This window comes from Pimephales promelas, chromosome 17, assembly GCF_988280905.1.
Source record: "Pimephales promelas chromosome 17, fPimPro1.hap1.1, whole genome shotgun sequence".
NCBI lineage: Eukaryota > Metazoa > Chordata > Actinopteri > Cypriniformes > Leuciscidae > Pimephales > Pimephales promelas.
This window is the reverse complement of record NC_142785.1, coordinates 23,326,307-23,341,064: the sequence shown is the minus strand read 5'-3', so window position 1 is coordinate 23,341,064 and position 14,758 is coordinate 23,326,307. Positions and strand designations below refer to the sequence as shown.

Below are 14,758 nucleotides of genomic sequence, written 5' to 3'. Positions count from 1 at the left end.
ATTCATGAATCTATTCACAGCACGACGAATATGAAACATGGTAGAGACGCACGACAACACAACATGTTCTCTGCTAAGTTTCGTTTTTACTTTCAAGATAGACTACATTTACGTGAAAGACTAACCAATTCTCCATTATAATATTGGTGATCTGACGTAAATATTTGATGTCAGAATTACCAGGAAAAACAATTTCAAGTAACAAGAGTTTTAAACGAAGACAATATGTGAAAAATAAAAGTACTTTCTAAGTAAAAGCACAAACGAGAGACCCCAGTCTCCCCGTCCAAAGTATGTTTGAGCACATTAAAGTCACCCCACCCAACTACGTAATTCACTGTCTCTGGTCCAAGGGAGCAAACAACAGTTCGGTGTTTGGCAGGCAGACTCACACAACGCAGACTGAGAGGAAAGCAGCAAGACAGTTATTATTAATACGATCAGAACAGCAAGACCATGGGCGTGGAGAATAACATAAGGTCAATTGCGCAATATAATGGAAAATATTTACATTCATATTCCGGGCAAGAATTTGCAGTAAAAAAAGAAAAAAACACACATAGGGTAGTTTTTTTTCTCTCTCTCTCTCTCATGTGATCCTCTTCTGATGCCTAACCATATGCAACTATGCATTTCTAAACCATCTGAAGTTACTAAATCAACATGCATTATGGAAATAGGATTGTATTGGCAGAAAACCAATATGGACCGTAATATTTCAGGGTATGTCCATGGAAAGTCCAGTTTCATATTTTTCACATCACTGTTAAAATGAAAACTCAGCTTCATCTACCCAATCAATCTTCATTGCAAAATCAAAACAAAAATCTTAACAATAGCTTAAACTGCCAAAGAAAAACAATGCTTAAACACATTGAATAATGACTCTATATTATAATATGTGTATAAATTGACATCAAGTTCACAAATACTTGTATCCAGTTTTTATTTTTAAAGGAAATTGTGCAACAGTTATTGACATGTAGGTGATATATTATCTGTCGAGTGTTTGGGTATTAACCTGTCTAAAGCTGAATCATTTGAGACAAATTTTCTTTTGCATGAATATTTCTTGGTCTCTCTGTTTTGTGTTTTTGAAGTCACTGCACCACAATCTTGTGTTTCTAATTATGCAACTCTCCTCAGTCCACCCAGTACCCATCACATCTGTTCATTACTAACTTTAAGGGGTTCAATAACATTGAGTGTCACCATAGAAACTGACTGACTGACTGACTACATTACTGGATAGAGTTACTGTATGACTCAAACGGATAAGGCCATAATTGTCAAAACAAAACTGTTCATGTGAACTTTAAAAGTCTGTCATATTCTGTGGGATTATGACATTTATGATATTTAGAAATTTGAGCAGATACAGTCTTTTTTTTTTCATGGTGATTCAAAAATGCAAGTATAAAACAAAAAAATGAAGAGAAAAAAACCTCAATGAATTCCTCTGCAATGAAGAAGCACTGCTTGTGTGCTATAGACCATGACTCTACTTCAACTGTTTCCATTCTGTCACTGTCTGTTCGGTCACTAGCACCACCTATCACAGATGGGCAAAAGTGGCCCTTTAGAGCATTTTAAAATACCACAGCATGGTAATCCCGTGCTTCAAGACCACTTTCATCCCTTCTTTTCTCATCTATTGTTTTCAGTCCATCAAGAAGTCCACTTTAAATTAGGTGATGTAGATGCGGTGGAAGTCATTTGCTCCGAATGCAGCATTGCATTTGGGGCACTTCCTCTGGCGAGTGTCATAGCGAGTCTTCAAGCATTCATAGCAGAAGACGTGGAAACACTTGGTGAGGACAGTCTCCTTATCTCGTGTATTACAACAGGGACAACGCAATTTAGCCTAGAATGGAGACAACAGAAAGGTCAGGCACAAATAATACACTTATAAAGCTACTCTACCAGTCAAAATTTCAAATGATTTCATAGACACACATTCTGCTTATTTAAATTCTCCATAAAACTAAAAAATGTTTCACATTTTTTATTTTAAAGTATGAGTTGGACAAAATAGTCCAGGAAAACAAGTGGCCAGCAGACATGGGAATTCCTTTAAAAAAAACACCATCCCAGTTGGATTTTTCATGATGAAAGACTAGTTGAAAGAATGGCCACAGTGTGTAATCTACGCAAAGCAGGCCTACTTTGAAGAAGCGAAAATTATATGATAGTTTTTTGCTATGACAAATTTCTATTTTCAGTATTTTGATGACTTCACTATTATTCTTTAAAAAAATAAAACAATTTACAAAATACAATTAAAATAAATATTATAATATTATATATTTTATGATATATTTATACATACACACATACATATTTACATACACACACACTCAATTAAATATTTTAATCGTTTGACAGCACTAATATATATATATATATATATATATATATATATATCTATATATCTATATCTATCTATCTATCTATCTATCTATCTATCTATCTATCTATCTATCTATCTATCTATATATATATATATATATATATATATATATATGAAGAGTTCAGATGCAAAAGCCTCTAAATGCCATTTGAAATTTTCTTCTTTAATGATGATTTTGATCAAACTTGTATATTTAAGTTCAGTAATTTCACTTAAATGGCAATGATAATTACCTATTAATTGTTATTTAAGTGAAATTACTGAACTTAAATATACAAGTTTGAAAAAAATCATCATTAAAGAAGAAAATTTCAAATGGCATTTAGAGGCTTTTGCATCTGAACTCTTCATATATAAAAATCACTAGCATAATGATGGGGTGACCAGGCATTAAGAAAAATAATGCAAATTAAAAATATATATATATATGATCTTTTAATTTATATATTAAATTAATAAATATTATATTCACTACTGTTCAATGTTTGGGATTGGTATGATATTTTTTTGTTTGTTTTGGAAAGTCTCACTTTCCCAAGGATGCATTTATTTGCTCAAAATAATAGTAAAAACAGTAATATTGTGAAATATCACAATTTTGAATAACTGTTTTCATTCATTAAAAAAAAAAGAAATGTATTCCTGTGAATTTACAGCAGCCATTACACATTTAGTGTGACATGATCCTTTTTCTTCATGACCAATTTTTTTTAACAATGTTGAAAACAGTATTCAGCAATATTACAAATGTCTTTGCTGTCACTTTTGATCAATTTAATGCATCCTTGCTGAATAAAAGAGAATCCCACTGACCGCAGTAAAATAACAAGTTGAGGGCACTAGTTTATGTTTGACTGGTTGTCTTCATAAAAAGAATCTTTGAAAAGCCAATCCTCACCTTATACTGATTAATTTCTTCTTGCAGAATCTCATCAGCATCTGTGTACACTTCAACTTTCTTCTGTTTCTCCAGCTTACGCCGCAGCCTGGACAAGTCCTCCTGAAAAAACAAACAGCATAGTAGAAGAGTTACACACACTGTTCCCACTCATTTGTATCCCTGAAACATATCTACAACACACGTGCCCCTGTACCTGTGCTCTCTTGAGGTTGGCACTCTCCCTTTCACGGGCAGAGCGGTTGTCTAATACGGAGGCTTGGATTTCCCTCAACTTGGTCTGAGTGTGTTCCAGCTGCACTTTAAGGTCCTCGGCCAACTGGGCCGCCTCCACCGCCTGAGCCATTGTGCAGAAAAAGCAGCATTAAACACACATCTGGAAATACATGCTAATGGTTGGCTAAGCTGAGTCATGGTTGTCAAGGACATCAGAACAGAGGTGGGTGTCTGTGATCTTTCCGGTTTTACCTTGCGCTTGTTGAGCTCCAGTGCTTGAGTGCGCAGCGCCAACTCTTTCTCCAGAGCAGCCAGTGTGCTCTGCAGGACACCTTCCTTCTCTTCTAGTTTCTGCACTACCAGCAGCTGAGCGTCCACCTGGGAAGGGCAGTAAAAAGAGTAGATGACACAACTACATTGTGATTGCAAAAACAGAAGTTATTAAACAAATTACGTGCAGATTTGCAACCTCAAAAATGGAAAGGCCCATCAATTTTAGCTTTCATTCTAGGAGGGATGGGCCGACTAGTTGTCTATAAACCAACTAGTCAATTAGTTTATCTAGATTTTTCCTTAATTTTTTTACTGGCAGTACTTCAAACAGGATAACACTAAGGATATTTTTGAAGGAAAGATTTGTGTATTTTTGAGCAAAAAGGAACATTGAGATAAAAAATATTGCAAATTAAAAAAAAGTTGAGGCATCTGTCGTGCTCTCTACAGCTATTCATAAGAACGGCAAACAGCTAGTAGTAGACTAGTTTTTCATAAAACCCACCAACTAGTAGATTATAAAAACATGTTTGTTTAAATTCTTTCCTGGATGCATGGGGTTTAAATGAAGAAATTATTTTTTTCTTGCACACCTGGGTTTTGAATGTGAGCACTTGGTCCGCCAGCTCCTCTTTTTCCTCCCGCAGAAGCTTGTAAATCTGGTTGGATTTAATTCTCTCACTCATTAGTTTAAAGTTGGCATCATCTTTCTCTCGGAGCTGCTGCATGAGCCTGCTGTTCTGCTCCTGCATGTCTTCAAAAGCCTGACCCGTCACATCCATCTCACTCAGCAGAGCCTCTTCCTCCTGAAAGGTCCACACGGGGACTGTCAGAGCACTAACTTCAAAAGCTAAAGAGCTTGTTGAAATGGAAAGATTATAACACAATTGTTTACAATAACTAGGTTTACCAACTAGACACACCACCTGTTTAGTAGCAGCCAGTTTCTTCTGCAAGTGTTCGATGGTCTCCTCGGCCACACGGATCTTGCGGAGGGCATCTTCATCTGCCAGTTTCTTGCTTTCTTTTCTTTCCCTCTCCTCGAGTTCCCGCACTCGCTGCCTCAACTCCTCCACCTGCCAGACAATGTTGATTTTAGCATTAAGAGAAGGACCACCCCAAGTGGTCACAGAACTCACAGAAGGCTTCACATACCTCTGCTTTGGACTTCTTTTCTGCAGCCATGAGTTGCACTTTATCTCGCTGCTCCTTTGGGGCTGATTTGTACATGTCTAGCAGTAGTTTCATTTCCTTCTGAGACTCCTGAGCTTTTCTGTTGGTGTGACGCACATGATATGCGGGTAAGGTGACAGATCTGAAGTTTATTACATGCTATATAATAGCATTTACAAGACAATATTAAATTATTAGACAATAATAAGAAAAGTGTCGTCATTTTAAATGCATGTTTTATTATTAATTATTTATAATAAAAAAGAGCATGTGTGTGTGTGACTTGCATTGATTTTATGTTATGTAATGCAATGAATTTTTAGGTAAGACCAAATACTTTTGGAGGCCACTGTATATTAATTATGATTGTCCATTTATATCCAGCATAATTGATAAAATTGTAGAAAATATTAAATCAAGCAGTATTGAGAATCATAATTAAGGCTGAAAGATGTACTTGAGCTCTCCTCTCAGCATCTTCAGCGCATCAGAGTCCTTCCTCTTCAGCTCGTCACTGCGCTGTCTCTCCCGCTCTCTTTCTCGCTCCCTCTCTCTCTCCGCCTCCCTCTCTCTCTCCCGTGCACGTTGCCTTTCCAGCTCTCTCCTTCTCTCTTCTTCCTCCTCCTGGTCCTCATCTTCCTCTTTCTTTACCTCCAGTCCTCCATCACCCACGCTTTCTTCCAACATCAGCGCACTTGCATCTCCACTCTGGCACTTCAACTGAAAAACAACAATTATGACATTTTACAGAGAACATTTTTTATTTAGTAAAAATTAAATTACTTAGTGGAAAGTAACAGCTCACATTGCACTGAATGGTATATTAGTAAACTAATGCTTTATTGTTGGGAGTTCAACGCTGCCTCAGTAATTTATAATACAAAAATAAAACATAATAATAATAAATACACACACACTTGGTGGTTCTCTTGTTTGTTTTTACATGTATTCATAAATTATTTTTGATATCACAAAAAACAACAACTATTGACTTCACAACTATGCAATATTCTTACAAAATCTGTGATAATATATTTGAATAAAGGGTGAAGATTGGGCTTTGATAAATATGGTAATTTGATAATTTGGGCTTTATTTTAAACAATCTACTAAATTAACAAAAAAAGACAGTAAAGTTAACAGTCAGTAATAAAATAAGAACAAATTACAAACAATGGCACAAATAAGTACAATCGAAAAAATAAATAAACACTATTTAAAGTTTTTCATGCAAATCTAGTATTTAGTAGTAGTATTTGGGTAAGAAATACTACAGCAAAACTAGTGGTGGTTGAGGAGATTGCCCTCTCTATGTAAAGCGCTTTGAGTGCCGAGAAAAGCGCTATATAAATGTAATGAATTATTATTATTATTATAGAAATGAAAGCAATCAAATGTATAAATTAAATAACACTGAATAGTCTTCATTGTAAAAATAAATACAGAGTAATGCTTACAATTAGTTATAAAAAAAGTTGCAAAGAGTGACTTTCTCATTGTCTATTGTTCTACAGTACTGTGTACAGTATATACATAAAATATTTATAATAATATTTATATAATAATATTAAAATTTGTAATTGAATGTTTCCAACTGAATATTCTGTGATTGTGGGAAAGCTGTCAACGAAGACCAGCATGAGAAATACCTTGTTTATTTCCATCTGTGTCTCACGTAGTTTCCTCTTATATCTCTGCACATCTCCTTTCAGCTGATGATTATGGTTCTGCAAACTGCTGATTAAGTGTCTCATTTCTCTGTTTATTGGGCCTGAAAGAAAAGAAAAAGAAAAAGAAGAGAGATGTTAATGCTGATAGTCATTCGAATACAATTACAGACGTCTCGGTTTATGATGCTTAGATAAAAAATGAACATCAGCCAAAACTGAACAATCAGAGAAGTGATGACAGGATACACAACCCCCACAGACTTCCTCTTGAAGTCATGGTTACTGTAAAACAAATGGGCTTTGGGAAATTCACCACTAAGGAATCCCACCTCACCCGCATGGCATGACAACCGAAAATAATAAAATCATATTACTAGTATGAGTAGTGATGCACCGATGTAAAAATTGCGGCCGATAGCAATAACCGACATTAATATTGCTGTTATGCTGATACCGATATTTGCCGATGTTAATTTTATTTTTCTGCAATATATATTGCGATATAAAAACAATTTCACCAGACGACTTGAATAGCTCTTTTTTGAAAGAATCATTCTAATATGACTGGGGTGGTTTTGTCATGGAGTAAATCCGCAGAGAAACTAATATTGATAGAATGTTAACTAATGTAGTTAACTGGACTTTAATAAATGGAACCTTATTGTAAAGTGTTTCCGATTTGTCTCGTGAGTTCAGTGTTGGGCAGATCAGTTGTTTTAACCATTCATAAAGAATCGGTTCAAAGGAGTCATTAGTTCGCAAATCGGACATGTCATTAATGGACCACGGCACACGTTGTGTGATTATCCAGGCAGTTTAGGATATCGCACAAGATTTGTCTCAACACAGAAAACATTTCATCACTAGATAGATTTTTTTTGTTTACTGATGTTTAAATTGAAAGTATACGCTCGTGCAAAAAAAAAACATCCCCGCCCCCATACTCACATCTACACACACGTCAAATACATAGGAATGATTATCAGCCAGTTCACATCAGCTCTATTTTGACATCGGAACGATACCGATGTGTATAAAATTGACTGTACCGGCCGATATATCGTGCACCACTATGTATGAGTGACGTTACCTGCTTGCTCATTGGCAGCAAGATTCTGTTCAAACTCTATCCGTAGCATTTCATACTCCTTGCGCACCTGGGCCAGCGTGTCCTCAAGCTGGATGACCTCAGTGCGTAACTTCTTCTGAAGAGACAACTCGTCACTCTACAAGCAGAGAGAATGACATTCAAACAATCATAAAAAAACATGCTCAGATATGACTACCGGCAATCGTTTCTGTCCAATCATCCCTCTCACCTCCATGTGCTCTATCTGCCGCAGGTGTGCGTTTTTGGCTGTGAGCAGCAGAGCTCTGGCTTCATCCAGCTGGGTCTTCACACTCAGAGACTCATTGTACAGCAGAGAGAACTGTGATTGGAGGCACTTGTACTCTGGCGTCTCCTTCAACACTTCCTCTGGTATATTCCTCAAATCCATCTGCAAAGAGATGTGGAGGTCAGTAATACCAGTCAGTAAAAAATACATTTATTTTTTGACCTCTCATTGAACTCTCATTGAACCTTTAGTTTCTCGCTCTCCCGGACAGCTTCTTGTAATTCTTGCTGAAGTTTCTCAAGCTCTGCCATGCGGCTGTTAGCAAGTTCCTGGTTTTGCTCTAACTCGGCATTCAGAGATTCAAACTAGTAGTGGAGAAATACTCGTCAGACAAATCACAGATTGGAATTAGGTCTACATCATTCTAATTGATACATTTTGTAGTGATATATTCACACAAGTGTTTGTTATGCTTAACTAAAACTAAAATAAATAATTTTAGACAACTGAAATAAAGTGGAAATAAATTAAAATAAAATGTCAATTTTACTGAAATAAAAAACATTGAATAGAAATATAAAACAATAAAAATGACAAAGTTATAAAAACTTTAAAATTATAAGAAAAAAGCCACATTTCTAAATGGATTTACATTATATGCTTTATTAATACAGTAGTTTATAAGTAACACTGTTACCTTCTGTATACTGAGTGTGATTTGACCACCTGGTAACCCACCAGAACTGCCAGTGGCATGGTAACCGGAATTAAGCTAATTTGGGGGGGGGCACAAAACATGTAGTCAAGAAATTAATAAATGGCAATCGTATTGCTAGTCACACTAAACTGTGTTTTCTGTAAATGACGCAACAAGAAAAGTAGTCTTCCTTTCTCACAGGAAGTACTGCTAGAGGAGCACACAGCAAATAATATATTAATTACTATGAAGGATCAACAATGGCAAATAAATATATAGCAAAACCTGAAAACTTAGTTTCAAGTTAAATAAACTGCTTAGCATTAAACAGGGTAAAACCGTGATTTTCTGAGATGAAGGGAAAGCTGACCTGCTCCAGAGCTTCTGCTAGGTGTTTATTCAGCTTCTGCTCTCTCTTGCGGAGTTTTTCAATGTCCCACTGCAGGTCCTCCACAGCCGTTTCCATTTCAGACACTTTAGTCTCAGAACTCGTAACTTTGTCAACCAGTTCATTATACTGTGGAAGCAAAGACTGGTTTTAAGGACAGCTAAGGGTGCAAGACACATATCACATACAATACTGTTAAAAGGTTTGGGGCTGGTAAGATTTTAGTATTACAGTAAGAACAGAAATATTATTACTTTCATTTTCAGCACACATTACTGTATTTTCATCAACCATTCTTAGGGTCAAATGATCTTTCAGAAACCTGATTGGTGCTGATTTGGTTGTTTTGCGTAATATTTTTGTGGAAACCAAGATATTTTTTTCATGATTCTTTGATGAATGTTTTATATATATATATATATATATATATATATATATATATATATATATATATATATAATATGCTAAATGTAAGCTTCCTTGCTGAAATAATAGTTTTAATTCATTTAAAAAAAAATAAAAAATCTTACAGACCCCAGACCTTTCAATGGTAGTGTATAACTTAGTAAAAAACTAGGCTAACATATACCTCTAATGACATTTTGTGGTGTTTCCCTTGAAGGGAGGAAGCAAGGTCTTGCAGTCGAATATTTTCCTCTAGAAGTGTGTGGTTTGTGGCAATTATCTCTCGCTGACTGTCATCTTCACAAACTGATTAGAACGTAAAATGCAAGAGTGATAGTTAGGTGTTTGTTCAAAGAGTGATCAAACTAAGTTCTTTTGAATACTTTTTTTTTGTAAATAATAATTTTGTGCTTTAAAAATCACAGCAAATTAATTTAATTTTACCAGCTGACTCCACTCTAGTACACAGCTCATCAATGCTGCTATGCAGGCGGTCAAAGATGCAGACCATGCAGGCCACAGCACCCTTGCTGAACTGCATCCTGTCCTGTAGCTGCAGTGTCAGCTCCTCCTCACTGCAGTTATCCAGAGTTGCCAGAAAAGCCTTTGCGCTCACACTGAGAGAAGGTGGAGGTGGAGGGGCTACAAAACAGATCAAATACAATATGAATGTAAATAGTAAATCTGCAATATGTGACTAATAGACACTAGATACATTATTGTTTCATGTTTTGTTTATGGTCTGACTCTGAGTACCTTGAGTATTTATTTTGAAACATCAGGCTTTTATGGCTTATAAAGTTTTATATTATTAGAATATGAAGCTCACACTCGAAGAAAAAGAAAATAGCATCTAAATTTACCAAGTGGCTAAAACTGAGCGAAAAATATGCAAATTGGTGCATTTGCTGTTATTTTATATGGTCAAAAAAAAAAATGAAATGACCGATTGAAATGTAAATCAATAGCCGCATTTACATTACATGGTTCAAGCGACCTACAAATGTGTAAAGGTCCGTGCACACCAAGATAACTATAAAGATAACAATAAAGATATAGTTCTAAAAATCGTTCTCTATATTAAAGAACAGGAGAGTTTACAATAACGGCACAGAGAAACTATATCGTTGGAACCACTTTCAGGACGATTTTTTTTTTCAGCTGATGAATGTTAAAAACATTGACAGCCAATCAGAATCCATCCTGGTGTAACAAGCTCAAGCTTTTAAAGTGGTAGACAAGCACACGCTTAGAATAAACAGAATGACATTGTCAGCTCGTGTGGACGATAATATAGTGATCGTTTTTGGTTTGAACGAGGCCTTTGAATGGGCAAAAAAAGCACATGGATTCTGATATTCTCAGATTGGTTTTAGGCCTCATTCATATGTAGAAATAAATCTGATATGAATTGCCTTATAAACGTCTGCCATATAAGCTGCCAGATCAGATATTACGATCAATGCGAGTCGTACATCATTGAAAAAGCACCAGTGGCAAATGACACCAACTCAGGTGGACACCAAACTAATGTTGTAGAAAAGACCACATAAACCAATCAAGACCACCGTGTGTCGAGAGTCGAGACCAGAGTGAGACAGTGTAAATTCATAAAAAAATCATAAAATCATAAAGGTCCACATTTACTGCTTGACAAATGTATTATAGTTATGCAATACATACAGTAAGAAGTTTGCATCTGAACTGGTACAATTACAACTGCATAGATAATGATGAGATTAATGTTTTAAAAATAAGCTTTTGAATAAAAACATGATGGAAAAATAAAATTATACTTTTAAATATGAAACTGCCAGTAGGTGGCAGCAAATTACATAATGAGTCACGGAATCATTATTCAAGCGATTTTTTCGAAGCAGCCGTTTCATTCAGTAAAGAAACACAGATGTATGTTGCTTGAAAATGCAACAGCTCTACTATGGATTTGTTAGCAATCATGCTCATTTGTGAAAATAACTCACTGGCTCTTGTGATATTGGTGACATATTTTACATAATCCCTCATTGATTTCTGAACAGGCACAACAGTAACCAAATAAATCAAAATAGACATTTTTAAGAAATATAAAGTTACTGGCTGCATTTCAAGCAGGAAGTTTTACATCCAATCGCATTAATGATGTTAACAAATAAATCATACAATGCACCGGTAATTTAGTGATATCCCCATAGTTGTGGGTCTGATCAGTCTTGAGATAAAATCTCAAGTCCTCTTAGTCTGAGACCAAGTACAAATGTGGTCAAGACCGAGAACTTCAAAACAAATAGTCTCGAGACCAAGACCGGACTCGAGTACTACAACACCAGTATAAACTATGAATAAACGCTTTATTTTAAATATTGTGCAAATGGCATCGGAGTCTAACTTAGTATATTTACCGGGAATTGCATCCTTCACTGGTACATCAGTCAGTTTCTCCTCAGAGTCAGGCTGCTGTTGCTTCTCTTGCTCCTGTGTCTGTTCCTTTTCTTGCACTGGTAGTGGTGGTTCTTCCACCCCCTCAGGAGGCAGCCGAGGGAGACCATCATCCACTTCCATTGGAGCCGGCAAAGGAGCAGAAGGTTCAGGAGCAGGTGATGGGGCTACAGCAGGAACTGGGGCGTCTGTCGGAACAGGAGGGGAGGTAGGGGTCTGGACAGGAGCTGGGGCATCCTTAGGTTCTACATGCTGCAGCAATTCATGGATATTTTCCTCAAGCTGTGAAAACAGAGTTCAAATAAGTCCTTACAATACTACTATTATCTGTTATAATATTATGTCAAATAAGTAGTGTATAATTTGATTCCTTCATGTTTTGCTACTTATTTTTTATGTGCTAAAGCAGTATTGTTATTGTCATTGTATAGCATTGGAAGAAAAGAAGAGTGGTGAACCTGAGTCCAGCAGCGGTTGACGATAAGCAGGGTGGTGTCATCAGTGGCCTGCCTCTTCTCCAGTTTCTCAATCTTCTCCCTCAACTCATCCTCCAAAGCCTGCCTCTGTTCAAGGCGTTCGCAGAGCTTCTTGTTCTTGAACTGAATGACCTTCATGTCCATCTCCTCCTGCACAAAAATATTTGGGGGTTATGACAGAATGTTTAAAACTCTACAAATCAAAAGTATTGGGTCAGACTTTTATTCAGGAAGGATGCATTGATCAAAAGTGACAGTCAAGACAATTGCAATTTTACAAAAGATTCAAATATTTATATTTCAAATAAATGCTGTTCCTTCTACTCATCAAAGAACCCTGAAAAAAAAACAGTATCATGGTTTCGATAAAAATATTATGTTATAACACTTGCATACTTGTGCTTGAGAATGACATGAGGGCGAGTAAATTAAGAAACAATTTGAATTGGGGAATAGTCATTTGACATGCTTTGCGATTAGAACTGTGATTGATATCATTGATCATCTGAAGTATATGTGTTGGAGCGCCACTCCTCAAAGTGAAAGCACAAACATCATTTAATCATCAGTTTTTGTAGTATGATGACTTTTAGATAGTTTATTCTTATAATTTAAGTGGGATGGAGAGACTATTAGCTTCAGAATCATGAATATTTTTATTCTGTTGTCACCATAATTGCCTGGTCCAAAAGTCTAATCCTAGTCAAATCTTGATTAAATACCAAATTCAGTAAAAAAAAAAAAAAAAAAGGTTTTGGAACTTTTTTTTTACCATATGTTTTAGAAGTAATAATAATAATGATAATGATGATAAAAACTCTTTATTTTCACTTAAAGTATCACAATAATATCGTGTCATGAGTTCAGTGTTGTGAGTTGCATCAAATTGTCACATCAAATGAGTGTATTGTTACAGCCAAAATTGATTGTTTTTAATATGTCTATGTTAAAAAAACACAAAATATTGTATATTGCAAGACTGCTCCCAAAAAGCTACAATGCATTTTGTTTTGGTACATGAAACATACCGTAGAAGAAACTCCTCCAATGCGGATGGGCTCAATGAGTGTGGTGGTAGTCTTCTCCTCTTTCTTCATCTTTTTTTCAGGTGCGCCAGGAGGACTATCCCCTCCTGAGGGTCGCTTCCCACCCCCTGTGCCAGACATGCTTCCCTACAAAATTCAGTGTTAGATAAACTATTATTATATTATTCAGAACTACAGCAGATGCAAATTTAAGAGCCAATCTCAGTTATCATTCGCTTTCATTGTATGGGGAAAAACAAAGATGCGATTACAAGTGAATGATGGCTGTCACTCCTAAAATAATCTGCATAACGTCTCCTTTTGTGTTCTAAAGAAAAACAGAAAGTCATACGTATTTGAACATAATGGTGAGGAAGAGATTGATATTTTGTTTTTAATTTTTAATTTTAATTTTGAGTGAAATATCACTTTAACTAAATTGCATTATACAATGCAATTATGCATTGTATAGTTCCATGACAGCTATATTAGTAATGACAATATCAAACAAATACCACTGTTAAAGCATTGATTTAGCATAGGTCTTTTCTATCTGGCCTAAAAATAAAATATATTATTTAACGATAACAATAAGAAGATTGAAGCTGAAACACTAGTGATGTAATTAACTGTTTTGAGATTTTCTATTATATGCTGGTTAACACGGCAAACGTCTTCGCTCTAATTAATATTTTTGGATTATTTCATAATGAAACAAACTATAAAGAAGATATTATAATCTTATTACGCAGGGCACATATTTATGCAGTAAAACATTTTTCCTCAATTAATTTAAAGCAACAGACAGTGGCGCTTTGAGCTTCGATGCTAGCTAAAGCCTAGCAAGCGAGACACAACGGTCAAAAACATGGGTCTTTTTTACATTATAAATAGCATTATGTTATAACTATATGTCGCACGTCATAATACAACGTTTTAGGTACTCCGCGGTTAAAAATGTGTATTAAAATAGATTTGTGTTAGTGACTTTTTTGCAACCAGAAACAAACCTCCGCTCCGACCGGAAAACAGGAAGAACTGTAACGTTAGATATGTGAACTCTGACACCACAGGACAAAATTAGGTCTATCAAAATAAAAGTTAGCTGGACTAGACAGACCCTAACATATGTGTAAAACACTTTTAGTAGCACTCATACCTTTTTTGACATTTGTTGTGATCACAGACGTATTTGCTCGAAATGAGCTATTTGAACAACGTATGGTTGTGGTCTCTTTCGTGCAAGTCTGATACATTACGTCACTTCCTCTACATCGCAGGGTGAAAATAAAAGTTCTTAAATGTTGCTCTTAATATTTTTTTCATTGATTTGTTTAAAACACGTGTAATTAAA

At 35.6% G+C, this 14,758-nt stretch overlaps 1 protein-coding gene across 5 annotated transcripts; it reads right to left on the bottom strand.

Annotated features, from left to right (window-relative positions):
• Positions 1-929: 929 nt before the first annotated feature.
• On the bottom strand, positions 930-14,648 carry rnf40 (ring finger protein 40). 5 transcript variants are annotated; one of them, XM_089122201.1, is made up of 20 exons: positions 14,564-14,648; positions 13,408-13,551; positions 12,362-12,529; positions 11,867-12,185; positions 9,912-10,109; positions 9,652-9,773; positions 9,045-9,191; positions 8,675-8,749; positions 8,223-8,342; positions 7,960-8,139; positions 7,731-7,866; positions 6,620-6,741; positions 5,428-5,690; positions 4,953-5,070; positions 4,721-4,873; positions 4,391-4,603; positions 3,777-3,902; positions 3,505-3,645; positions 3,309-3,410; positions 930-1,864 (listed from the first exon to the last, which is right to left on the bottom strand). In XM_089122201.1, the coding sequence occupies exons 1-20, from the start codon at positions 14,573-14,575 to the stop codon at positions 1,688-1,690; spliced, it is 3,036 nt and encodes a 1,011-aa protein (XP_088978327.1). In that variant the 5' UTR covers positions 14,576-14,648; the 3' UTR covers positions 930-1,687. The 5 variants fall into 5 exon arrangements, with proteins under 5 accessions (XP_088978327.1, XP_088978328.1, XP_088978329.1 ...); XM_089122202.1 differs by having other exon boundaries at positions 4,724-4,873; positions 14,564-14,645; XM_089122203.1 differs by lacking the exon at positions 14,564-14,648 and adding an exon at positions 14,415-14,487.
• Positions 14,649-14,758: the final 110 nt, after the last annotated feature.